This window comes from Chiloscyllium plagiosum, unplaced genomic scaffold, assembly GCF_037043375.1.
Source record: "Chiloscyllium plagiosum isolate Xiang-an unplaced genomic scaffold, Cpla_swu_hap1 HiC_scaffold_4, whole genome shotgun sequence".
Taxonomy (NCBI): domain Eukaryota; kingdom Metazoa; phylum Chordata; class Chondrichthyes; order Orectolobiformes; family Hemiscylliidae; genus Chiloscyllium; species Chiloscyllium plagiosum.
This window is the reverse complement of record NW_028270142.1, coordinates 141,311,074-141,338,895: the sequence shown is the minus strand read 5'-3', so window position 1 is coordinate 141,338,895 and position 27,822 is coordinate 141,311,074. Positions and strand designations below refer to the sequence as shown.

Genomic DNA, 27,822 nt, shown 5'->3' with positions numbered 1-27,822 from the left:
CCCTCTATCCAAATACCAATTCCCTGCTATCTTTTTCTCGATGTCTTTACAATTTAAAAATTATCAATCTCTTCCTTGAATATATTCAGGGCTCTTGTGGTAGAAAATTCCACAGGTTCATCCTCTGAGTGAAAATTTGTTTCCCCACCTCAGTTCTAAAAAGTTCCTTTTAATTTTCAAATGCTGCTTGTGATTCAGGAAGGCTTCATTCTCTTCCATCCCCGAGGCCCCTCACACTCACCTTCGGCCAATCGCAGCAACTCCTCGTTTCCCTGATCAGCCGAATCCCTTAATCCCAAGCCACCAGCTTCTCCCCAAGCTTCCAGACCCCCTTCCTGCCGGCATGATAGCCTGACCCATCCTTGCTAAGCTTCCATCTGTGTGTTCCCAGCCATACCTGCAACACTTCCTGAAAACACTGACATTGGTAATTCTCTTTCTCTCTGTGGTTGTAAAGACATTTCCTGCTGGTCATTATTTTAGATTGTCTTGTGTCCAAGATGTGTTTTATTAGATTTCTGTTCTCCAATAAAGAGATTTTTCTTTCTTTCTCCTGCTCTCTCTCTCACAGGACCTGTTCCTAAAACAGCCACGGGTACTGTGGTCCTTGATGTGGACGATGACAACGACAATATTCCTCTCATTCACAATCTCCAGCCTTGCATGTGTGAGCGAGCAAAATCTCTGCTTGTCACGGCACACGATGCAGATTCCTATCCGAACGCAGCTCCGTATCATTTCAAACTCGTGGATCAACCAGGCGTCACAGACAAGTGGAAGATTTTAATGAAAAATGGTAAGATTGGGTACAGTCATAGAGTCATAGAGATGTACAGCATGGAAACAGACCCTTCGGTCCAACCCGTCCATGCCGACCAGATATCCCAACCCAATCTAGCCCCACCTGCCAGCACCCGGCCCATATCCCTCCAAACCCTTCCTATTCATATACCCATCCAAATGCCTCTTAAATGTTGCAATTGTACCAGCCTCCATCTCATCCTCTGGCAGCTCATTCCATACAAGTACCACCTTCTGCGTGAAAACGTTGTCCCTTAGGTCTCTTTTATTTCTTTCCCCTCTTGTCCTAAAACTATGCCCTCTAGTTCTGGACTCCCAGGGAAAAGACCTTGTCTATTTATCCTATCCATTCCCTCATTATTTTTTAAACCTCTATAGGGTCACCCCTCAGCCTCCGACGCTCCAGGGAAAACAGCCCCAGCCTATTCAGCCTCTCCCTATAGCTCAAATCCTCCAACCCTGGCAACATCCTTGTAAATATTTTCTGAACTCTTCCAAGTTTCACAACATCGTTCTGATTGGAAGGAGATCAGAATTGCACGCAATATTCCAACAGTGGCCTAACCAATGTCCTGTACAGCAGCAACATGACCTCCCAACTCCTGTACTCAATACTCTGACCAATAAAGGAAAGCATATCAAACGCCTTCTTCACTATCCTATCTACCTGCGACTCCACTTTCAAAGAGCTATGAACCTACACTCCAAAGTCTCTTTGTTCAGCAACACTCCCTAGGATCTTATCATTAAGTGTATACGTTCTGCTAAGATTTGCTTGGGGTGGCACAGTGGCTCAGTGGTTAGCATTGCTGCTTCCCATCATGAGGGTTCCAGGTTCGATTCCAGCTTCGGGCAACTGTCTGTGTGGAGTTTGCATGTTCTCCCCGTGTCTGCGTGGGTTTCCTCCAGGTGCTCTGGTTTCCTCCCACAGTCCAAAGATGTGCAGGTCAGGTGAATTGGCCATGTTAAATTGCCCATAGTGTTAGGTGCGTTAGTCGGAAGGAAATGGGTCTGGGTGGGTTACTGTTTGAAGGGTTGGTGTGGACTGGTTGGGCCAAAGGGCCTGTTTCCACACTGTAGGGAATCTAATCTAATCAAAATGCAGCACCTCGCATTTATCTGAATTAAACTCCATCTGCCACTTCTCAGCCCATTGGCCCATCTGGTCAAGCTCCTGTTGTAATCTAAGGTAATCCTCTTTGCTGTCCACTACACCTCCAATTTTGGTGTCATCTGCAAACTTACTAACTGTACCTCTTATGCTCGCATCCAAATCATTTAAATAAATGATGAAAAGTAGAGGACCCATCACCGATCCTTGTGGCACTCCACTGGTCATAGGATTCCAGTCGAAAAACAACCCTCCACCACCACTCTCTGTCTTCTACCTTTCAGCCAGTTCTGTATTCAAATGGCTAGTTCTCCCTGTATTCCATGAGATCTAACCTTGCTAGGAGAAAGTGAGGACTGCAGATGCTGGAGATCAGAGCTGAAAATGTATTGCTGGAAAAGCGCAGCAGGTCAGGCAGCATCCAAGGAACAGGAGAATCGACGTTTCGGGCATAAGCCTGAAGAAGGGCTTATGCCCGAAATGTCGATTCTCCTGCTCCTTGGATGCTGCCTGACCTGCTGCGCTTTTCCAGCAACACATTTTCAGATCTAACCTTGCTAATCAGTCTTCCATGGGGAACCTTGTCGAACGCCTTACTAAAGTCCATATAGATCACACCTACTGCCCAGCCCTCATCAATCCTCTTTGTTACTTCTTCAAAAAACTCAATCAAGTTTGTGAGACATGATTTCCCACGCACAAAACCATGTTGACTATCCCTAATCAGTCCTTGCCTTTCCAAATACATGTACATCCTGTCCCTCAAGATTCCCTCCAACAACTTGCCCACCACTGAAGTCAGGCTCACTGGTCTATAGTTCCCTGGCTTGTCCTTACCGCCCTTCTTAAACAGTGGCACCACATTAGCCAACCTCCAGTCTTCCGGCATCTCACCTGTGACTATCGATGATACAAATATCTCAAAGTAACATTTCAGAGAGGAAGGATGATTGGCTGAGAATTGAATTGAATTTTCAGCAAAGAAATGGGCCATTCGGCCCACCTGTTATATGCTGGTATTCATATGTTTCGCGTTAGCTCCCTCTTACTCCCTCTCACCTTTTGTTTAGCTTTCCTCAACACCTATCCATGTACTTCCTCTCAACTGATCCACATTCACTCTGTGTGGAGAAGTCTTTCCTGATTTTCCTTGCACAGAAAGTGATGGGGAAATCCAGAGAGAGAAGAGAAGTTAACATTTCAAGTCCCGGGACCCTTCATCAGAATGGAGTTGCTGCTTTCCCTACTGGATTTATTCATGATCATGTTTTGTCTTTGTGTCTTAGTCCCCTCCCACAGTTGAGAACATCTTCTCTACCTCGAGGGTGGCACAGTAGCTCAGTGGTCAACACTGCTGCCTCACAGCCCCAGGGCCCCGGGTTCATATGACCAGAAGACCATAAGACATAGGAGCAGAAATTAGGCCATTCAGGCCCTCGAGATGCTCTGCCATTCAATCATGGCAGATAAGTTTCTCAACCCCATTCTCCCCCTTTCTCCCCATAACCCTTGATCCCCTTTACAATCAAGAACCTATCTATCTCCGTCTTAAATATACTCAGTTACCTGGCCTCCACATCCTTCTGTGGCAATGAATTCCATAGATTCCCCACTCTCTGTCTGAAGAAGTTTCTCCTTATCTCTATTCTAAAAGGTCTTCCCTTTACTCTAAGGTTGTGCCCTCGGATCCTAGTCTGTCTTACCAACATCCACTCTGTCCAGGCCATTCAGTATTCTGTAAGTTTCAATTAGATTCCCCCTCACCTTTCTAAACTCCATAGAATATAGACCCAGAGTCCTCAAACGTTCCTCATATTCTAAGCTTTCCATTCCTGGGACCATTCTCATGAACCTCCTCTGAACACGCTCCAACACCAGTACATCCTTCCTAGATTTGGGGCCCAAAATTGCACACAATACTCCAAATGTGGCCTGAGAATTCCAGCCTCAGACAACTGTCTGTGTGGATTTTACACATTCTCCCCATGTCTGCATGGATTTCCTCCGGGTGCTGCAGTTTCCTCACACAATCCAAAGAAATGCACTTGGATTGGCCATGGGAAATTGCCCATAGAGTCCAGGGGTGTATAGGATAGATGGATTAGCCATGGGGAATGCAGGATAACAGGGATGTCGGAGTGGGATGCTCTTTAGAGAGTCGGTGTGGATTTGTTGGGCTGAATGGCCTGTTTCCACACTGTAGGGATTAGAGTCATAAAGTCATAGTGATGTACAGCATGGAAACAGACCCTTCAGTCCAACTCGTCCATGCCGACCAGATATCCCAACCCAATCTACTCCCAGCTGCTAGCACCTGGTCCATTTCAGTACAAACCCTTCCTATTCATATACCCATCCAGATGCCTTTTAAATGTTGCAATTGTACGAGCCTCCACCACTTCCTTTGGCAGATCATTGCTTACACACACCACCCTCTGTGTGAAAAAGTTGCCCCTTAGGACTCTTCTATATCTTTCCCCTCTCACCCTAAACCTATGCCCTCTAGTTCTGCACTCCCCAAGTAAATCTATCCTCTCAAGGCCTCACTGTGATTTTGAAGACCTCTATCAGGTAGTACTCAGACTTCCAATGGTTGGAGAAATGAGCCATGGCACCCTCACAATTACCTGGTCATTGACCTTCCAGCAAGGTCTTCATTCCATTTTCCCAGTTTCTCCATCTCCCTCATGTCTGTTCTGATACTGGCTACATCCCTGGAAGGGAGCACAATGTGACCACCAAGATGTTGTGAGACCTTTAACGATCAGTGAGAACCAAAGGGAAACCCAGTGAATCATCAACCCCAGGAATTTAAACCATCAATTTTCCAATAAAGCTTTATTCTGCTTTCATTACAGTGCCCCAGTTATGAGAGCAACCAAAGCATATTCTTCTCTATGTCCAGCTAGTAAGTCCTCCACCTCAGCCATCTCTTTTACAGTGGAAACTACCACACTCATGACAGATTGCTCTCACAAAATCCATAATGTACTGTCTGCTGTTAGCTGTGCTTCCTCAATTGGACAGCACCCGTGGAAGAGTTCTGAGTGCGCCAACTGACAATTTATGATGAACCGTTGAGCTTGTAGCAAGGTCCATTTTTTTGGCTAGTGGTCGTGTCAAAGCCAGTCTCTGCAAACAAAGAGAATATGTTCAAACCTTGAACCTTTTTCTGAAATGCCCAGGAACTTGGGGAACCTCCTGTTTGCAACTATTGCTGTCTCAAAGGCAACACCTTGACCAATCAGAGTCATCTTACCAACGAATCAGCACCCTTTCCTCCTATCATGAATTGCTGTGACTGTTTGAAATTTGGCGTCCTTCCCTTTGGCCTAATGAGTGCAAGATACAACATGTTGGAATAGAAACACAGAAAATAGGAACAGGAGTAGGCCTGAGAGCCTACTCCACCATTCATAATGTGGCTGATCATCCGACTCAGTCCCCTGTTCTTGCATTCTTCCCATACCCTTGGATTCTTTGAGCTACAGGAAACCTATCTAACTCCTTTTGTCAGCAATGCTCAAGAGACTTGTAAGGAAATGCTTTTAACAATGTGGCATTTTCTCATTACGACCAATGTCTTTTAAAAATCTCTCCCTTGCTTTTTTTTTCCCCAAAAGATACCAGTGCAGAGCTTCAGCCTTTAGTTGACCTCTGGCCACACACCTTCAAAGTCCCTATCAAGGTGGAAGATAACCAGGGGTCTGGTAAAATCCAGGACATGGACGTAAGCGTGATCGAATGTGCCGGCAATGACCTGACCTGTACTCCCGACAAAATGCGGCAGATTGGATCCAAAAAAGCTGCCCTCGGCGGGCCTGCGATTGGTCTCATGGCACTTGCGGCTTTGTTGTTACTCCGTAAGTGAGAGAATGTACAGTCACTGCTAGACAATAGCACCAGTACAGGCACAACAGGCCAAATGGCCACATGCTGCATCTTAACAATTCAGTGCTCCAGTTCATTCTTGGAGCCACCCTTCCCCCACCACCAGGATATCCTCTCCCTCATCATCCAGCATCCTCTGAAATGCATCGTTACATTCACCTCAACCACTCCTTCCCATCTCGAAAATGAGATGTCGATTGTGCTGGAAGCCATGATTGGGTGGATTTAGGGGAAGGGGGATTCACAATTTTCAAGCATCCATGTAACTCCACGGTGATGTCATTGGATTGCAAGCACCCTCTGAAATGACTCTTGTGGGCTGTTCCATTCAAGGGGTCAAGTGGGGATGGGCAAGGAATGTGGACCTTGCTAATGAAGCCCACCTCCCATGGAAGAGTATTGTGAGGAGCTCGTTCCGATTTGGGGATTTTCCATCCTTTCCACACATTCCCAATATTGCCATGCCATCACTTGACAACATGGGGCTGGGGAGAAGGGGGAGGGGGATGGGGCAGGTGGGGGGGCAAATGGGGCTTATGAGTGGGAATAGGGAGCTGTGAGACAATGGGGCAGGTGGTGGGAATGGGGCAGGTGGGAATGGGGCAGGTGGGAATGGGGCAGGTGGGAATTGTGCAGGTGGGAATTGTGCAGGTGGGAATGGGGTACGTGGGTGGGAAAGGGGTAGGTGGGAAATGGGGCAGGTGGGAATGGGGCAGGTGGGAATAGGGTAGGTGGGCGGGAATGGGGCAGGTGGGAATGGGGCAGGTGGGTGGGAATGGGGCAGTTAGGAATGGGGCAGGTGGGCGGGAATGGGGTAGGTGGGAATGGGGTAGGTGGGAATGGGGTAGGTGGGAATGAGGCATGTGGGAATGTGGCAGGTGGGAAAGGGGTAGGTGGGTGGGAATGGGGCAGGTGGGAATGGGGCAGGTGGGTGGGAATGGGGCAGGTGGGAATAGGGTAGGTGGGCGGGAATGGGGTAGGTGGGAATGGGGCAGGTGGGAATGGGGCAGGTGGGTGGGAATGGGGCTGGTGGGCAGGAATGGGGCAGGTGGGTGGCAATGGGGCTAGTGGGCAGGAATGGGGCAGATAGGAATGGGGCAGGTGGGAATAGGGTAGGTGGGCGGGAATGGGGCAGGTGGGAATGGGGCAGGTGGGGGGGAATGGGCAGATAGGAATGGGGCAGGTGGGCGGGAATGGGGTAGGTGGGAATGGGGCAGGTGGATGGGAATTGGGCTGGTAGGTGGGAATGGGGTAGGTGGGAATGGGGCTGGTGGGTGGGAATGGGGTAGGTGGGAATGGGGCATGTGGGAATGTGGCAGGTGGGAATGGGGTAGGTGGGTGGGAATGGGGCAGGTGGGAATGGGGCAGGTGGGTGGGAATGGGGCAGGTGGGAATAGGGTAGGTGGGCGGGAATGGGGTAGGTGGGAATGGGGCAGCTGGGAATGGGGCAGGTGGGTGGGAATGGGGCTGGTGGGCAGGAATGGGGCAGGTGGGTTGCAATGGGGCTAGTGGGCAGGAATGGGGCAGATAGGAATGGGGCAGGTGGGCAGGAATGGGGTAGGTGGGAATGGGGCAGGTGGGAATGGGGCTGGTGGTGAGAATGGGGTGGGTGGGAATGGGGTAGGTGGGAATGGGGCAACTGGGTGGGAATGGGGCAGGTGGGAATGGGGCTAGTGGGTGGGAATGGGGTAGGTGGGAATGGGGCTGGTAGGTAGGAATGGGGTAGGTGGGAATGGGGTAGGTGGGCGGGAATGGGGCTGGTGAGTGGGAATGGGGTTGGTGGGAATGGGGCAGGTGGGAATGGGGCATGGGGGAATGTGGCAGGTGGGAATGAGGTAGGTGGGTGGGAATGGGGCAGGTGGGAATGGGTTAGGTGGGGGGAATGGAGCTGGCGGGAATGGGGTAGTTGGGAATGGGGTAGGTGGGGGGAATGGGGCTGGTGGGAATGGGGTAGGTGGGAATGGAGCTGGTGGGAGTCAATGGGGTAGGTGGGGGGAATGGGGTAGGTGGGAATGGGGCAGGTGGGCGTGAATGGGGTAGGTGGGGGGAATGGGTCAGATGCATTGGGTCAGATGCATTGGGACAGGCAGCGGCCAGTGCCCAGTACATCCCTCTTCTCTCTTTTACCAAGAATTTGACGGCAATTTTAATAAACCATATTTCTGACATCATCAAATGATTTGTCCGCAGTCGCTCCCCTCCTGCTGCTTTTCTGCAACTGTGGTGGTGCTGGAGGACCTTTTGCACCGGTTAAAGACTTTAAACAAATCCCCATTGAACCTCTCGGATACCTGGAAAAGATCAACTTCGAAGGAGGTGGTGAGGCGGACACGGTCTGTATTCACATTATTTCCTTTTTCTAACCTGCCCTCAGGTACTTTGCAGCATTTGGCCCAGCTGTTGTTCCCATTAATAGGGGCAGGCAATGGCCTAGTGGTGTTATCACTGGACTATCAATCCAGAAACTCAGTTAACAGTCTGGGGACCCAGGTTCAAATCCTGCCATAACAGTTGGTGGAATTTGAACTCAATAAAAAAAATCTGGAATTAATAGGTTAGTGATGACCATGAAACCATTGTCAATTGTTGGGGAAATTGTTGGTTCACTCATGCCCTTTAGGGAAGGAAACTGCCATCCTTACCTGGTCTAGCCTATATGTGACTCCAGACCCACAGCAATGTGGGGTTGACTCTCAACTGCCCCCTAGGCAATTAGGGACGGGTAATAAATGTCATGCAGCCCCAAGCTGCCCTCATCCCATTAATGAAGAAAAATAAACTTTCAGTAACAGCTGCTTGGTGGAATAGAGCTTGAGAATTTCAGAAAAATGATGGATGTATTTGAGGATGGTGATCTTGCACTCACCCGGACTGACAGAATGCCAAATTTCAAATTTCAAAACTAAAGTGGAAGCTTAAGGACACACCAGATCCTTGATGCATTTTCCATGGACAAGCCCTTGATCAATCAAGGTCAGTTTGCCATCTTTTTCTCATGCAGTATAAATTGTTGTTCCCCTTGAACAATATGAGGAGGTGCCAATGTTGGGCTGGGGTGAACAAGGTTAAAAATCGCGCAACACCAGGTTATACTCCAACGTTTTTATTTGGAAGTACTAGCTTTCGGAACGCTGCTCCTTCGTTAGGTAGCTAGTGGGGCAGGAACATAAGACACAGAATGTATAGCACAAGATCATAATGTCATGCAACTGATACGATATATTGAACAAACCTAGATTGCTGTTAAGTCTTTCATCTTAAGACCATAAGACATAGGAGTGGAAGTAAGACCATTCGGCATCGGGTCCACTCCGCCATTCAATCATGGCTGATGGGCATTTCAAAGCCACTTACCCACATTCTCCCCGTATCCCTTAATTCTTTGCGAGATTAAGAATATATCAATCTCTGCCTTGAACACATTTAATGTCCTGGCCTCCACTGAATGGGTTTTAGAATAGGTTGCAGGTTTGAGTTCATTAGTATGTAGATCCCAGAATGTCTTTCAAGTTACATTCCCAAGATAGATTAAGGTTTTATAAAAAAAGTGAGTCGCAGCTCAGACAATTCATTAAATGTGTGAGGTTAGGTCTGTATGTATCCCAACCTTGAGTCAGACTGGCATTCTTGTGTCAACCCAGGTGACTACAAGATAGAAAAATACTTTAACAGTGTGTCTTGTTCTCCAACAAAACTTTCCTATTTAAAAAGAAAAGTTCAGACAAAGAGCAATGGGCAAGTGAACAGAAGAGTCACCTTGCAAGTTTTAGACGTAACTTTTGAACTCCTATTTACCCCTTTCGCTGGCGTGGTAATGTAAGGCAGCTGGCTTCATTAACAGCCACATATTCACTTCCATTAACTATAGGGAGAGGCTGAAGAGGCTGGGGCTGTTTTCCCTGGAGCGTCGGAGGCTTAGGGGTGACCTTATAGGGGTTTACAAAATTATGAGGGGCATGGATAGGATAAATAGACTAAGTATTTTCCCTGGGGTCGGGGAGTCCAGAACTAGAGGGCATAGGTTTAGGGTGAGAGGGGAAAGATATAAAAGAGACCTGAGGGGCAACCTTTCATACAGAGGGTGGTATTTGTATGAAATAAGCTGCCAGAGGAAGTGATGGAGGCTGGTACAATTGCAACATTTAAGAGGCATTTGGATGGGTATATGAATAGGAAGGGTTTGGAGGGATATGGGCCGGGTGCCGGCAGGTGGGACTAGATTGGGTTGGGATATCTGGTCGGCATGGACAGGTTGGACTGAAGGGTCTGTTTCTATGCTGTACATCTCTATGACTCTATGGTGGCTCAGTTAGTTTGTCACAAAGCTAATCCCTTCTTTTCTAAAAAAAGCTGTTTCTTGGCTCAAGGAGATTCTGTCCTTGATCTTTTTCAGAGGCGCAATAAACCGGGCTGGGCTCCGATCAGTCTGGTTTGGTACAGAGATGAAAAAGATTTTCAAAGGCCTTTTTTTATATATATAAACAGATGAGACTTCAGGTCAAAGTGGTTGTGCTTTAGAAGTGACCTGTATAACGAAAGGGGAGTGGTCAGCTCTCTAGCTGAGCTCAGCTGAGCTGAGTAGTTTTAGTTCAGTCTGAACTGTAAAGTTCAACAGGGAGCTGTGTAGAAACTCTCTTTTCTGCCCTTCAACTTCAACCTGTAAGCATGTGTTCCATTTATACTGGGTTTTTAAGGGGAGTTTGCTTATAGGGACCATTGTGTATACTTGGAACAGCATAATTAAGTCTAGCTTGGACAGACTGAGTTCTGTACGGGTTCTTTGTTCTGTTCTTTATATTTCATTGTGTAATTTTGTGAATTTTCTTTTGTCTGTTTTAAAACCTAGTAGACAACCTAGCTATCTTACTCTGGGTAATTTTCACTGTACACTTACCAGAACAAATTGCAAAGTTAGGTCTAGGGCTGCCTGCTCAAGAATGTTTTGAGTGGTCCGGCCTAGTCCATAACAGGTTGAATAGCACAGCTTCCGATCTACACTGGGGGCAGAGGTGGACTTGTGACGTGGCTCCCTCCCTATTCGAGGAGGTTTTGGGGTTGTAAATCAGACGTTTCTGGCAGGGAACCAAAGAGGAAGATGATTAATCTGTGGCTATTCCTCCCCCTTTAGAGTTCTCCTTTGCTTCTGGCTGATGGAAAGACATCTGGTGGAATGGCAGCTGATGGGATGGGAGTCGGTGGAACGGGAGCCAGTACATTGAATGCTGGAGGAATGGGAGTCGGTGGAATGGCAACTGGTTCGCTCTCTGTGGTTGACGGCTACAACAGTAGATTCTCACAAGAAATAAAACACACAGTCGGGGGTTCACAAATAATCAATGCGGGAGTAGCTCCTGCTTATCTTGAGAGGAGTTCAGTAGCAGGGACGTATCGGCCTATCTCCGGAGCAGCACACGAAAGAAGAAAGTCAAGCAGCTATAAAGGCTACATTGGATCCTATATTAATGAGGTACATTTAGTTTATTAATGATATTTATTTAATGCTGTGAAATGTAACGTGATTTGTAAAACCATGCCTTTCTCAGCAGCTAAGGCAAAAGTTGAATGTAATTCTTAAAAGGAACCATGATATTGCTCATTTTATTTTATTCACTCATAGCATGTGGGTATGGCTGGCTGGACCCAGCATTTATTGCCCGTCCCTAATTGCCCCTTGAGAAGCTGGAGGTGCCTTCTCGAACTGCTGTATTGTAAGGACACCCACAATGCTGTCAGGGTGACCTTGAAATACTGTTATCCATTTGATGTCAGCACACCCACAGTTGCCCATCATACCTGTGGTATATATTGACGCTTTGTGATTCACATTCTCGGAGGCCCAGATCCCTCTGCACTGTAGCTTCCTGCAGCCTCTCTGCTTTTCTAATCTTCCCATCCAAAATGGAAAAGCTCACATTTTCCCACAAAGTGTCTTTCCTGCTGAAATTTGCAAAATTGGGGCATCCAGTTTGACCAGAGCAAGCCTTCTCATTGCATTTGACCTTTTGCTTTTTAGAAATTGGATGGATGTGCTGAGGAAGATCAGAACCGTCCAGCCCGAGACTGTCTCCTGGTCTACAACCACGAAGGCGATGGCTCACCAGTTGGCTCCATTGGCAGCTGCAGCTTTATTGAGGATGAACCCCAATTTAAGGACTCTTATTTGGATGACCTGGGCCCAAAATTCAAGATGTTGGCTGACATCTGTGTTGGTAAATTTGAGAGTCAAGCTTTGACCGTCAGTGCTGATCCTCCTGTCAGAGTCGATCCTCCCCTCAGAGAGAGCTTTTCGACAACAGAAACATCTGTATCATCCAGCTCAGGAGGATTTCATGGCTTGAACTTTGTCGCTGACCCACCGCGAATGCAGAAGAATTATGTTGTGACCACAACGATCAATCCTGTGCCCGACGTGTTACCTGGCATTGCAGATTTGCCAGTTGCCCACCAAAATGTCATAATGACCAAACAAGTTACTGCCAATGCAGGAGGAATGGTCATAGACCCATCGATCGGCCACCAGAATGTCATAATGACCAAACAAGTCAATGCCAACGCAGGAGGGATGGTCATAGACCCATCGATCGCCCACCAGAATGTCATAATGACCAAACAAGTCAATGCCAACGCAGGAGGGATGGTCATAGACCCATCGATCGCCCACCAGAATGTCATAATGACCAAACAAGTCAATGCCAACGCAGGAGGGATGGTCATAGACCCATCGATCGCCCACCAGAATGTCATAATGTCCAAGTCTGTTAATGTCAGCTCGGGGGGCACGCAAGGAATGATCATTGATCCATTGCTCACCCAGATGCCTGAGGTCCATAAAAATGTCACACTGAGCAGATCGATTCGCTCTGGCACCGGGCAGGAGCAGAACATGATGGTTGGCTCGTCGCTCGATCAGATCCCTGTCATCCACAAGAACGTCACTCTGACGAGGCCTTCCCACACCCCTGCGGTAGGGGAGGGTGCCACCTTCCCGCTGGCCCAGAATAGTAGCACCACTCGCAAATCTGTCACATCCACTGACGGTGTGCATAAAACCATAACAAAAGTGACTAAAGTTACGCAGGTAATGCAGGAATAGACAGCGGCCGATAGAATTGGATTCATGGACAGAGAGGCGCTTATGTTCAAAAAGCAATACTTATTTTTTAATTAAGCTGTAAAAAAACATGGCTGCTGTGTGTAGCTCAGGTGCAATTTGAAAGTCAGCATTTTATGCAAGGGACCAAAATGCAGTATACTTCTTGAAGTGCATCAACTGAAGTCACACTCTAAGGTTCCAATTAGTAAAATGTACATGTACACCAAATACTCCATTGGCTTTGTACTGATTGTAACGAGGTCAGCCAGGTAGAGCTCATAGAATATGGATTCCCTGACTGGGGCTGATAACTTGGTCCAATCGGGGAGCCCTGGCTGACAGATAGAAACAGAAGTGTCAGCGTTTCTGGTCACTCAAGCAGCCGGCTCGGAGCTAGTTGGATCAGTGTCATGTACCACGCGAAGAGCAGGAAAATCGATGTTTCGGGCAAAAGCCCTTCATCAGGAATAGAGGTAGGGACCCTCCAGGGTGGAGAGATAAATGGTTGCCCCCATTTATCTCTCCACCCTGGAGGCCCCCTGCTCCACACTTCTAGTCCTGATGAAGGGCTTTTGCCCGAAATGTCGATTTTCCTGCTCCACGGATGCTGCCTGACCTGCTGTGCTTTTCCAGCACCACTCTGATCTAAACTCTGGTTCCCAGCATTTGCAGTCCTCACTTTTGCCTCAGCATCATGTACGGTGTATGTGTAAATAAAGGGTGACTTGGTGACGGGATGCTAGCCTCTGTGGAGGTGTTTCAGGCTGGTTAACGTTTATCTTTTTCTGTCGTGAAGCTAGCTTTTAAACCAAGATGGTGGAGGTAAAGCATAAAACTGGTGTGATTTCTGATCATCTCAATTTACAAAACAAAAACAGAAATGCTGTAAATGCAAGGACAGAATCATTAAAAAAAAGTCGAACATAGGAACTGGCCAATCCGTTCCACCAATCAATACGATCTGATTTCCTTGCTTCACTCACCCATCTGCCTCCCATAAGCCTTGACTTCTTTGTCTTATCAAGAATCTATGTACCTCAGCACTTAAAGAAATAAATTTAAATTTATAAAGATTTAAAGACCAAACCTCCACTAATGTCTAGCCAAAGAAAATTCCACACTCTAAAGACCCACAAGTCAAGCAAACTTCTCCTCTCACCTTTAAAAGGAGACCTCTACTTCTTCAAATGATGCCCACTGGTTTTATTCTCCCTCGTGAGAGAAAACATAATCTGGAGGTCCACTCTATCAAGTTCCCTCAAGATCTTATATGTTTCACGGATGTTAAAAGTGGGACTGCTTGAATGACATTTGGGGCTGGATTTGACATTTTGTAATGGTCCCCACTGCCTCCTCACTCTGATACAAAGCCAGGCAGATGCCCCATACACACATCCTGGATGTCTTTAGTCAAGTTGAGTGGGTGCTGCTGTGCCGTAGGGGCAGTGCCCTCAACAGTGTAGACACTGTGCCTCTCGTTGTGCCATCATTTAACTTTTCGGCCTGAGTCAAGAGGCCAATTGCATCATTGGCCCATTGTCAACCAGTTACACCTTTCCCAAGTCAGGAGTGTGCCTTTTGATCTTGCATCCAGCACCAATGTGCCACATATTGAAAATAAACAGAACTAAGGTCACCCTAAAACCGTAGGAAATAGGAATAGGATTAGACCATTTGCTCCTCAAACCTGCTCCACCACTCAAGAGGATCATGGCTGAACCAATGACATTCCTAGTAACAACATTCCTGCCCTTTTCCCATAACCCTTCATTCCCTGACTGATCAAGAATCTATCGGTCTCAGCCTTAAATATACACGAAGGCTCTGCTCCCACAGCTCTCTGGGGCAAGGAATTCCAAAGACCCCCAACCCTCTGAGAGAAGAAATTCCTCCTCATCTCAGTCTGAAATTGGTGCCCCTTTATTCTGAGACTGTACCCTCTGGCCCTAGACTCTGCCATGAGGGAAACATACTCTCAGCATTGACCCTGTCAAGCCCCTTAAGAATCTGATATGTTTCAATGTGATCACCTCATTCTTCTCAACTCCAGTGAATGGAGTCTCAATTTGTTTAGCCTTTGTTCATACAACAGTCTCTCCGTACTGGGGCCAAAGTGCATTTGTCAGTCGCCTTCATGTGCTGCCTGTGTTTGCGATCAGTTATGCTCACTTTCACTGTGTTTTACTGCAATTTCCCACGTCTGCACTGTCCTCAGGGGCTCTCCTGCTATTTTTAAATAAGCGTGAATCAGTCAGACTGCACCGCGTAATGAATCAGTGCTGTTAAAGTTTTAAAAACATTTTCTTAAAATTCACTCAGGTGCCAACATGCTGCTGGCTGAGCCAGCTTTTATTGCCCATCTCTAGTTGCCCCCTTGAGAAGGTGGGGGTGAGCTGCCTTCTTGAACCACTGCAGTCCATGTACTGTAGGTAGACCCACAATGCTGTTGCAGAGGGAGTTCCAGGATTTTGACCCAGTGACACTGAAGGAACGGCGATATATTTCCTAAGTCAGGATGGCGAGGGCTTGGTGAGGAGCTTGCAGGGGGTAGTGTTCCCATGTATCTGCTGCCCTTGTCCTTCTCAATGAAAGTAGTCATGGGTTTGGAGGAGCCTTAGTGAATTTGTTAAGCATCTGTCAGCTGACACACTTACGGCTTGCAGGGTTTGGAAAGTGAATCAATAGCTTCTAAGTTAACACCTCTCAAAATTCTGACAGTGATCCCATTTCCTGTTATTGCAACTGCATATCACAGCAGCCATTTTTAGTAGCAAAATCCCCATGTCTTTCATTGGGAACAGATACACATTGACTTTTGTTGCTGAATTTTGTCCAGAAAGTAAGGAAATTCAGAGGAATTTGCTTTAAAAAATCAATTTTCCAGGTAGCTACACTGATAGTAACATGCCAGTGTTTAATTTTTAAGTCCACACATAGTTTTTAACAATTAATTGGCTGGCAGAATCCAGAGTCTCATTCAGTCAGAGCAAGGATCTTCCCAAAATATTTTGGGAGATTGAACATAGTATTTTGATTTATCAGTGGGCAAATACTTGAAGGGACAGAGAGGGAACACAGGTCTGGAATTATTTACAAACACACACACACACATGGAAAAACTCAGCAGATCTGGCAGATCTGTGGAGAGAGATCAAGAGTTAATACTTCAAGTCCAGCAATCCTTCTTCAGAAATTCAGGACTAACTTCAGAACCTGTCTGAAGAAGAGTCTTTGGACCTGAAGCATTAACTCTGCTTTCTCTCCACAGGTGCTGCCAGACCTGCTGAGCTTTTCCAACAATTTCTGTTTTTGTTTCTAATTTCCAGCATCTTTCAGTTTTTTTTAATCTGGGATTATTTAGGTAGTTTTATTAAAGAATTGTCCCAGGCACAGTGAACTGAGTCAGTTTCTATGGTGCCATACTGTTCTTGAGTAAAATAAATCAGCACTTATTGAATTGAATAACGGTGAACAAATCAGAGAAATCAAATACTTAATGACAACTGACAAAGCCATATAATACTCATTTCATCATAGATCTAGTTTCTAAAAACAAATATGATTGGCACAAATTAATAACAGGTTAAAAGTAATGTACATAAATGTAATGAGAAGTGAGTGAAACCTATGGATTCATACAAATGTATCTAACATAATTATATATACAAACCTGAACTTCAAATTGCCTTTAATTTCATATGTTAACAGAGGGGGAGGGATAATGTGCACAGATTTAAATACCTTTCAAAACCAGAAATTGCTGGAGAAACTCAGCAGGTTTAGCAGATTCTGTGGAGAGAAAGAAACAGAGTTAACAGTTTGAGTCCAAATGAGCCTTCGCCAGAGCAATTTCTGTTTATCTTTCAGATCTTCAGCATCTGCAGTTCTTTGTTTTATTAAATACTGTTATGGTTGATAACCGGCAGGATTTTACAAGTGTGAAAGTGGAAAGAAAGTTTTTTTCTTGCCCCAAGGAAGATATTTACCATGCAATTTATGGGTACCATGGTTCCAATCAGAGTGCATTGTTTGAATTGGAGACATTTTAATTGTACAGATATTGATATAACTTTCTGTTCTATGCAAAGGCTTTAAACTTTTCAATTGGTTCACTGGATTTATTGTAGATATTTACATTTTAAGCTACACATCAAAATAAACTTTTTTTAAAAAATGATCTTTATTGTGAGAGTATCTTCTGCACAAATGTCACATCAAATGGTTGCAATTTCAAATAAAAATTAAGATCTAAACATAATGCTGTTTATGAAGGTCAAAATGTCCCAGTCTCCTCCTACTCCACCACTACCCCTCGGCTCCCCCCATCACCTCATCTCTAGCTGCCTCCATTTCTGTCCCACCTCCATTCTATCCTCTACTTTCTGTCCTCACCTTCCTCCTCAGCTCCTCTGCTTTCTCCATCCCTCGTCTATCTTCCTGTCTCTCTCCTTACTCCTCATCCCTATCAATCCCCTTCACTATCTGCCCTTTGCCAACTTCCCATCCTTATCCATCTCACCCTTCTACCTTCCCTTCAACGTAACAACCTCCCCTCCATTCACTCCTCCCTCCTCCTCACCCCATCCCGATCTCTACTCCCCACCTTCCTTCCTCTCCTCCTTCCTACACCTCCCTGCCCATCTTTCTCCACACCTCCCATCCATCCCTCTTCTCCCTACCCCTCACTCGACCCTCACCTTACTCCTGTGCCCCTCCCTGTTCCACTCTCCATCTTCTCCCCCAAGCCCCTCTCCACTCTCGCTATCCCTCGAACCCCTCCCCTCTCCCACTTTCTTCACCATTCCCTCCCACTCTCTACTCACAGCCACCCTGGCTTCCCCTCTGCTCCCCTGCCAATCTCCGTCTCCCCACTCAAACCCCTCCGCTATTCCCTCTCATCCACTCTCCCATTCCCAGTCCCCTCCTTCTTCCCCGTAACCTCCCACTCTCCCCCATACCCTCCCCATCGCCTTCACCTCTTCTGTGTCTTCCTTCCCCCATCCCAAACTCTCCCCATCAACCCACCCACATCCTTTCCTCACACCCCCCTCCCTTTCCATCCCTCCCTCTTGCCCAACCACTCCCTCCAACTCCTATCTCCTTCACCCTCCCTCCTCAGCCCTCACCTCCCTTCTCCCACCCTTGATTACTCCCTTCTCTTTCCCCTTCCTCCCTTCTCTTTCCCCTTCCTCCCTTCTCTTTCCCCTTCCTCCCTTCTCTTTCCCCTTCCTCCCTTCTCTTTCCCTTCCCTAATGTCTTGTAAGTTTTCTTTATTCCAGTTGATTACAATGCTTTTTTTCTCCCGTTTTATGGAATTTTATAGACGAGCATGGCCGACTGTTATTTAGAAATGGGGTATGATCTGATTTGGACACTATTGTTTTCTGTTCCTTCCTGTTTCCCTCTCCTCCCCCTGCTCCCACCACCTTCAATTTGTCTCCCCTGCCCCACACCCCTTCCACTCCCCCAATTCCCACCACCCTTCTCCTCCTTTTCCCATTCCCCACCATTCCCTCTTCCTTCCACTCCTTACCCCCTTTCCCTCCACTTTTCCTTCCCTGGCTAAAGACCCTCTCTTTTTCCATCTAACCTCATCCCTCCAGCCCTAACCCTGAGCTTTAGGGAGCGCTGACTAGGCTGGAGCGATATTCCCTGGAGTGTCGGAGGCTGAGGGGTGACCTTATAGAGGTTTACAAAACCATGAGGGGTGTGGATAAGATAAATTACTAAAGTTCTTTTTTCCCAGGGTAGGGGAGCTTAAAACTAGAAGGTATCAGTTGAGCTGAGAGGCGAAAGATTTAAAATAGACCCAAGGGGCAACTTTTTCACACAGAGGGTAGCACGTGTATGGAATGAGCTGCCAGAGGAAGTGGTGGAGGCTGGTACAATTACAACATTTAAAAGGCATCTGGATGGGTATATGAATAGGAAGGGTTTGGAGGGATGTGGGCCAGGTGCTGGCAGGTGGGACTAGATTAATTTAGGATATTTGGTCAGCATGGATGAGTTGGACCAAAGGGGCTGTTTCTGTGTTGTACTATGACTCATCTCACATACCACTGTCACCCCCTCCCCTCTCTTCTTGTTCTCCTTCCACCCCCTCTCACTTCACCTTCACCCCCCCCAAATTATCCCCATTCCCACCTCCAACCTGCCCAAAAGTCACCCCCTCTGCCTCACTCCAAATTCTTTCCCTTCCCCTTTCCCAAATTTACCCTCTCCTCTCCAAGATTGTTCCCCACCTCCCAAAATTCACATCTTCCCTCCAAATGTACTCCCCAATTCACTCATCCCATATTCGCTCCCATCCCCAAAATTCTCCTACCTCCAACCTGCCCAAAATTCTTCCCTTTCCCAAATTTACCCTCCCTCCCCAAAATTCACTCTCTCTAAATTTACCCCAATTCACTCCCTCCCAGCCCCTACCCTACTCCTCCACTTTTCCCTATGTCCCTCCCCCTTTATTTTTCCCCACCCCTTCCTTCCCTGCCCCTCCCCCTGTGTGTGTATGGAAGGGGAGGGGCGGGCCTGACCCTTACCTGGCCGGCGAGGCTGCTCCAGGTGAGTCGCTCCCGGGACTGGGATAGGGACAAGGGCTGGAGCGGCGGACTGCAGCGGACAATGTGGATCCCAGGGACTGGGCTGTACCTCACTGCGTTGCTGCTGCTCCTGCAGGTCAGTCACTGTGTCTCAGATAATCAGGAAACAGTCTCTCTCTCTGAAGCCGAAACTGCTCCCTCTCCCACTGTCTCTCTTGTTTATTGATCAATACTTGGCTTTACTTTACACCCTGTTGTTCTGCCCTTTCATCCTGGGGAAATCCTGGCTGTGTCTTGGTTTTGTTTTTTGTTCAGTGCTGAATTCAGGTCGAGTTTAATATGCTTCAGCAACAATAACTTACGTTTGTCTAGCACCTTTGCACTTTTTCTTGCTTTTGCCTCTTCAATAAGACGCCAAAAGTTGCTTAAACTCCTAAATAAGATTGGGGCTGATGATTAAGGACAGTTGATCTAAGATATTGTTAAAGAGAGAGATTTTTAAAGTGTTTCTTTATGACAGAAGACTGAGGGGAGTTGGTGGGGAGTGATGTGCACTGAAGGATTGTGACATTTAAACCAAAGCAACACATTGGGGAACAACTGAGCGGGAACCTAAAATGGGAGCGCAGTGAAGATTTCAGGGGGTGGTGGCAGAGATGGCTGAGACAGGAGCATGTGGCTATGGAACAAATATAAAGAGAAGTATAAGAGAGTTAAAATCAAGATGTTAGTGGAGTGGGCATCATTGCACGTTGTTTAAACATAGGGAGGTCTTGATAAAACTATACACTGCACGAATCAGGTCACACCTGGTATATTGTGCAATTTTGATTCCTTTTCTTAGAGCATCTGCTAGTGTGGGAGGCAGTCCAGGGAAGGTTCCCTCGGCTGACTTAGTCTTATATGAGGAGAAGTGGAATAGTTTGAATGTATACCCGTTGGAGTTTAGAAAAATGAGAGGCGTCATAATTGAAACATACAAGATGCTTAAGGGACTTTTGCTTGCGATTCTGATGTCTCCGATGTTGCGAAACCTGAAAGGGTTCAGAAAAGATTTACAAAGATGTTGCCAGGGTTGGAGGATTTGAGCTATAAGGAGAGGCTGAACAGGCTGGGGCTGTTTTCCCCGGAGCGGCGGAGGCTGAGGTTATAGAGGTTTGTAAAATAATGAGGGACATGGATTACATAAATAGACAAAGTCTTTTCCCTGCGGTGGGGGAATCCAGAACTAGAGGGCATAGGTTTAAGGTGAGAGGGGAAAGATATAAAAGAGACCTGAGGGGCAACTTCTTCACTCTCAGTAGGTGGTGCGTGTATGGAATGAGCTGCCAGAGGAAGTGGTGGAGGCTGGTACAATTGCAACATTTAAAAAGGATCTGGGTGGGTATATGAATAGGAAGGGATTGGAGGGATATGGGCTGGTGCTGGCAGGTGGGACTAGATTGGGTTGAGATATCTGTTCGGCATGGACGAGTCGGACTGAAGGGTCTGTTTCCATGCTGTACATCTCTATGACTCTATGACTCGACAGTTCAGATGTTGAAAAGTTTTTTCCCTTGTGGGACAGTCTAGGATCAGAGAGAATATTCTCAGAGTAAGGGTTTGTGCATTTAACACAGAGATAGGGAAGAATTTCTTCTCTCAGATTGGAGTGAATTCTTTCCCACAGAGGGCTGTTGGGGCTGGGTCATTAAGTACATTCAAGATTGTAATAGACAGATTTTTAATCAGGAAGGGGAATCAAGGGTAATGGGGAAAAGGCAGGAAAGTGGAATTATGGATTATCAGATCAGACAGGATATCATTGAATGGAGGAACAGACTCGATGGACTGAATGGCCTACTTCCAATTCCTATGTTGTATGGTTTTGTGGTGATGCCCTTCATGAAAGTTATTGTGAAATTGCAAGATTGCCTGTAGCTTGATGATTAAAGCCTATGGGAAAGACCCCATGGGCCAGGAGTCCACAGTGAGGCTTCTGAGTAATATCCCAGCATTCCCTAACATCTCATTGCTGCCTCCCACCCAGCCTTTCCCATTTAGAATGCATTAATCGGAAAAAAAAACCTTAAAAACAGTCAGTGAAGAGCTGTGTTATTATGACGGGCTTAGAAAGCTGCCTAATGAGAAGGCTGTCCGCGGTCATTTAGTTTAAAAGAGTAGAAAGCTTAACACTTTCTGGTTCCAACATAAGTATACAGCAAATAAACCTGCCCAGGTGGTATTGAATTGAACTGAATTGAATTTATTGTCACATGTACCGAGGCACAGTGAAAACATAGTTGACTGGTCAGCATGGACGAGTTGGACTGAAAGCTTTGTTTCCATGCTGTACGACTCCAACACGAGGTTTATGATTACAGCTGTTATTGTTTCTTGTAGCAGAAATTATAAATTATTCTAAATGTGTTATTAGAAGCCTTTTGTCACAAGATCAACAGCAGTAAAAAAATGCCCTAATTTTTACACACATTTTACCGACAGGATTATAGTTAAATAATAACAGAAATTGCTGGAGAAACTCAGCAGGTCTGGCAGCACCTGTGGAGAGAAAGCAAAGTTAACATCTGTGGCTTCACAGAATCCAGTGAGAATTGAAGAGTCACTGGACCTGAAATGGTAACTCTGATTTCTGTCTCCACAGATATTGCTAGACCTGCTGAGCTTCTCCAGCAATTTCTGCTCTTGTTTCAGATCTTCAGTGTCCACAGTTCTATTTTATTAAAATTAGATAATATTTTTTCTTAAGCGCTGTTAATAAGGCTATAAGACATAAGAGTGGAAGTAAGGCCATTCGGCCCATCGAATCCACTCCACCATTCAATCGTGCCTGATGGGCATTTCAACTCCACTTAACCGCACTCTCCCTGTATCCCTTAATTCCTTGCGAGATCAAGAATTTATCAATCTCTGCTTTGAAGATATTTAACGTATCTACCTCCGCTGCGCTCCATGGCAATGAGTTCCACAGGCCCACCACTCTCTAGCTGAAGAAATGTCTCCGCATTTCTGTTCTAAATGGACCCCCTCGAATTATAAGGCTGTGCCCACGGGTCCTAGTCTCCCCGCCTAACGGAAACAACTTCCCAGCATCTACCCTTTTTAAGCCATGCATTATCTTGTAAGTTTCTATTAGATCTCCCCTCAACCTTCTAAACTCTAATGGATACAATCCCAGGATCCTTAGCCATTCAGTATATGTTGGTTATGTTAATGCTGGATTATTCAAAATTTCTTTTTAACCAGTTGATAGGTACATTCAAGATATTAATTTAATTTATTTTGTGCAAAATGTAAATGGTTTGTACTTTCGTGTCAGTTTTTTTTGAGTTGATACATACATTCAAAAATTGGTCTTATTGTGCGCAAAACTAAAATTCTTTGTTCTTTTATGGGATATGAGTGTTTGCAAGTATTTGTTATCCATCCCTAATTGTCCCTTTGAACTGAGGGGCTTGCTCAAGTCATTTCCAAAGACCACCGCATTGGCTATGGGTCTGCATCACATGTAGACCAGATTGGGTAAGGATAGCAGATTTCCCTCCCAGAAGGTTATCAGTGAACCAAATGGGTTTTTCAACAATTGAATATAGTTGTCATGGGTTTATTAAACAATTTTTTAAATTGCACAAGCTGCAGAGGTAGGATTTGAATCCATAACCCCCAGGCAATAGTTTGGGGCCTCTGGATTACTAGAGTAGTGACATTCCCACTGAACAACCATCTGCCCTGACTGTCCAGATATCAACCGTAGGTCAGTGACCCCTGAGTGAACTTCAGCTTCCAAACTGCAATCAAGTTAATTTTCCAAGGTTATCTCACATTGGGAATAGGGAGATTTTAAAATGAATGTGGACCATAAGCCAGCAACTGGTAGAAGTGTTTTCCAAAGCCAGTGTATGGGGTGAATGAGTTGAGGGGCACATTAAATTCCTGTTAAATTTAATGCTATATTTGAGAAGCAGGGTGTAGTCAAGGGGTGTTGTACATTGTTTGAAAGCTGAAAAATATAATTAAGGAATGTTTTACTGTGCATGCGGGGTATTGGAACACCCTTTTATGAAAAAGTGTTGATATTGCATGGAAGGGTGAATCAGCCGCATTGCAAAGTACTTTATAAGTGATTTATTAACTTTTGTGTTGGACGGGATATGATAGGTACAATAAAGGGAGGGAAGTGGTCGGTGTGAAGAAACACTGACATGGAGTAGCCTGTCTTTCTGTGTGAGTAATTCACAAGATTTTTACCTGAATCGATCAGTATGATTTTTCTTCTTGTTTCAAGTAATTTTATTGAAGTATATGGCGTACTATTAGTTAAGAATGGGTTGCAATCTGATTTTACTCTGAGGCTACTCATCAACAGTTACTTGTCTGTCCTTGGCATGCTGCAATGCTCCAGTGGATCACAGCCAAAACTGCAAAAGCAACCTCTCATTTTCAAACTTGGTGCTTTACAATCTCCTGGGCTCAAAATCGAGTACAGCGCCTTTAAATTGTGAATGCATTCCTTGCCTTACTTTTAGCTTGGTTTGTTACATTCTCTGGAACATTCCCCCCCCCCACCCCCCCCAATCCAACACCCGACTGGGAGGGTCTGTCCTTTCCAGTCTGGCAGTTAGACACTATTATTCTGCCATTCTCACATTCCGATCAGTTAATCTCAACTATCAACACCCTTTCTTCCCCAACATGCCAATCCCTCCCTCACCGTGTTGCGTAAATGCTGTCATCACCACACTTTCTGGTGAAAGGCTTTTGCCCAAAATGTCAATTCTCCTGCTCCTCGGATGCCGCCTGACCTGCTGCGCTTTCCCAGCACCACCCTCTCAACTCTGATCTCCAGCATCTGCAGTCCTCACTTTCTCCCTCCACACTTCACTTCACTTCAGCTCTGATGAAGAGTCATCTAGACCTGAAACGTTAGCTTGCTCTCTCCCCATGGATGCTGCCTGACCCGCTGTGATCTCCAGCGTTTGTTGTTTTCAGTACAGATTCCAATATCTGCAGTAGTTAGCTCCTACTTTAAACCGTGATATTTGCCTCTGGTTTGCCAACAGTAGGAGTAGCACAGTGGCTCAGTTGTTAGCACTACTGCCTCACAGCACCAGAGACCTGGGTTTGATTCCAGCCTCGGGTGACTGTCAATGTGAACTTTGCATGTTCTACCCATGTCAGAATAGGTTCCCTCCCATAGTCTAAAGATGTCGGTTAGGGTGGATTGGCAGTAGTGTCCAGGGATGTACAGGTGAGGTGGATTAGCCATGGGGAAAATCAAGGAATAGGTTAGGGGGCTTTGTCCGGTTGAGATACACTTTGGAGGGTTGGTGCAGACTCGATGGGGCCAATGGCCTGTAGCATTCTATGATTTACACTTAAGCATGTTGCTTGTTCACAACAGAGCCTCCTTTTCAAGGTATTTTAAAGTTTCTGTGAGGATTTTATTCAGCAAACCATACTACGTTGTGACCATCACTGCAGAAACAGCTGGACTGTTCATGTTTTTTCCACCATCACAAGAGAGGCCATTCGGCCCAGAACTAGTTGATATTGGTGTTATTGTTTCTCCCACTCAACCTCCTTTCAGTTCACTCTGTGTCAGTGTATCGTCCATCCTTAGCCCCTCAAGTACTTTTCCAGTTTGGCTCTAAATATATCTGTAGTGTTTGCTGTCTGAGTACAGAAATGTCTCCTTAATGACTATCTTTTATGAGTAGTCCCTTGTTTTGTTCTCTCAAACAAACATTTTCTTGATGGTCTATTTGATCATAGAGTCATAAAGCATGGAAGCAGATCTTTTGGTCCATTCCGTCCATGCTGATCAGATGTCCTAAATTAATCTACTCCCATTTACCAGCATATTCCCCATATCCCTCTAAACCCTCCTGATTTATGTACCTGTCCAATTGTCCTTTAAATGTTGTAATTGTACCAGCCTCCACCACTTCCTCTGGCAGCTCATTCCATACATGTACCACCCTCTGTGTGAAAAAGTTGCCCCTTAGATCTCCTTTATATCTTTCCCCTCTCACTTCAAACCTATGCCCTCTAGTTTTAGACTCCCCCACCCCAGGGAAAAGACTTTGTCTATTTATGCAATCCATGTCCCTCATGATTTTATAAACCTCTATAAGGTCACCCCTCAGCCTCCGGCAATCCAGGGGCAATAGTCCCAGCCTATTCAGCTCAAACCCTCCAACCCTGGCAACATCCTTATAAATCTTTTCTGAACCCTTTCAAGTTTCACTACGTCCTTCCTATAGCAAGGAGAGCAGAATTGCACATAATATTCAAAATTGGCCTAACCAATGTGCTGTACAGCCGCAATATGACATTCTCACACCTATATTCAATGCATTGATCAATAAAGGCAAACATACTAAACACCTTCTTCACTATTCTATCTACCTACGACTCTGGAACATTCTATTCAATTCCCTTTGTACTCACTGGATCTGCAGATTAACCAGATGCAAGCTTATGCGCCAGGACACTGCATCTCTGAGCTCTGCCATCACCACCATTTAGGTAATTTGAGCTTGTTTTGGTTTTTCCTGCAGAAATGGATGAAAAGAATAATGAATCATAGGCTTTGATTTTGTCAGAGATTTGTAGACAATTTCAGGCACCTCATTTCTGGAAAGGAATAATTTTCAATAGGGTGTGCCGGAGATTTCTCAGGACTTTTACAAGGAATGAGAAATAGTCATTTATGTGGAAAGGTTGGAAGAGTTGGGAGTGATCTCCTTTTGGAACAGAGAAGGTGACGAGGTGAGGTGAGGCTTTTAAGGTGACAAAAGGTTGTTGATAGAGAAAATTGAGAAAATGTAATCGCTACAGTGAGTGAGTGAATAACCAATGGTCATAGATTTGAAATCACTGGTAAAACTAATGTTGAGTTTGTCCAAGATGTTTGTGAGGCCGTCTTCCAGATTGCTGTGTCCAGTTCTGGTCTCCCATTTATAGGGAGGATATTGTTAAGCTAGAGAGGGTTCAGAAGAGATTTCCCAGGATGTTGCCAGGTATGGAGGGTTTAAGTTATAAAGCCTTTTTCACTGGGCGCGTAGGAGGTTGAGAGGTGACCTCATAGAGGTTTATAAAATCATGAGGGGTATAGATATCTTGCGGTCCTTTCCCTAAGATGAAGGATTTCAAGATAAGGGGGCACATTTTTATGGTGAGAGGAGAAAGATTTAAAAAGACATGAGGGGCAATTCTTTTATACAGGGTGGTTCACATGAGGAATGAACTTCCAGAGAAAGTAGTGGATGCAGGTACTGTTACAACATTTAAAAGACATTTGGATAAGTACACAGATAGAAAAGGTTGGGAGCAAGCCTTGGGACTGGTCTAGTTTGGAATGATGGTCAACATGGACTGGTTGGGCTGAATGGTCTGTTTCCATAGAAGCTTAAGAATGGAGACGCAAAGATGCTATGTTACTTGGAGATGTCATGATCAGGAATGTTTGACCTGCAAGGCTGGCAGATGTTTATTCCAGGAATAAGCTCAAAGGTCAGCAGCTATTTAGAGATGAGGAATGGCTGAGAAGCTCACAGGTCAAGGATAGGCATATGGGGTCTGAACATAACTCCTCTTTCAAAGAGCCTGCAGAAGTGTGATGGATCAAATGGTCGCCTCTCTCTGATTCTCAATAAAGGCTGGTGTTACACTGTTCATCGTAGAAGGTACTACTGTGTGCAAATTGGAGCTAGTGTTAGGTACACTGATCAGTCTTAAGTGGACTCTAGGTGGATCCATCCCTTCAGAGCAGCAGGTCAGACATCATCTGAGGAGCAGGCGATTCAACGTTTCGGGAAAAAGCCCTTCATTGTGAATCCCTGATGAAGGGCTTTTGCCTGAAACGTCGACTCTCCTGCTCCTCGGATGCTGCCTGGCCTGCTATGCTTTTCCAGCACCACACTCGCGACTCTGATTTCCAGCATCTGCAGTCCTCACTTTCACCCAATCCCTATAGAGAGCAGGCTCTGGATAATATTCCCCAGTAGCTATTGGCCGAAACCTTGGAGACTTCCTATTCATTAATTTGACAACCATCAATCTGAAGCACAGCAGCTCTCCACCACAAGTTCACTTTCTATTCAAGGGTTCCTCCCCATCCTCCCCTTGAATAGAAATTTCTTCAGCCAGAGTGGTGAATCTGTGGAACTCATTGCCACAGAGTGCTGGAGAGGCCAAGTCTAAAGATTTGTACTAAAGACAGAGTTAGATACGTTCTTAATTGCTCAGGGGATCAAAAGTTACTGGGAGAAAGCAGGAGAATGGGGTGGAGAAACATATCAAATGGTGGAACAGACTCGATGAACTGAATCATCTAAGTTCTGCTCCATATTTTATGGTCTTGTATGTATGAGTGAGGGATATAA

At 45.8% G+C, this 27,822-nt stretch overlaps 2 protein-coding genes across 2 annotated transcripts in view; both read left to right on the top strand.

The window, feature by feature from the left end:
- Window positions 1–17,073, top strand: part of LOC122548762 (desmoglein-2-like) — a 58,235-nt gene extending 41,162 nt beyond the window's left edge. The window contains exons 12-16 of the mRNA XM_043687530.2: window positions 572–796; window positions 5,536–5,775; window positions 7,994–8,136; window positions 10,932–11,270; window positions 11,817–17,073. Coding sequence (XP_043543465.2) covers window positions 572–796; window positions 5,536–5,775; window positions 7,994–8,136; window positions 10,932–11,270; window positions 11,817–12,896 — 2,027 coding nt within the window. The 3' untranslated portion in view covers window positions 12,897–17,073. The remainder of the gene's footprint in view (window positions 1–571; window positions 797–5,535; window positions 5,776–7,993; window positions 8,137–10,931; window positions 11,271–11,816) is intronic.
- Window positions 17,074–19,436: 2,363 nt separating this feature from the next.
- The window catches only part of LOC122548763 (desmoglein-2-like), an 89,603-nt gene continuing 81,217 nt past the window's right edge, over window positions 19,437–27,822 (top strand). Inside the window, exon 1 of the mRNA XM_087985882.1 lies at window positions 19,437–19,571. Coding sequence (XP_087842008.1) covers window positions 19,518–19,571 — 54 coding nt within the window. The 5' untranslated portion in view covers window positions 19,437–19,517. The remainder of the gene's footprint in view (window positions 19,572–27,822) is intronic.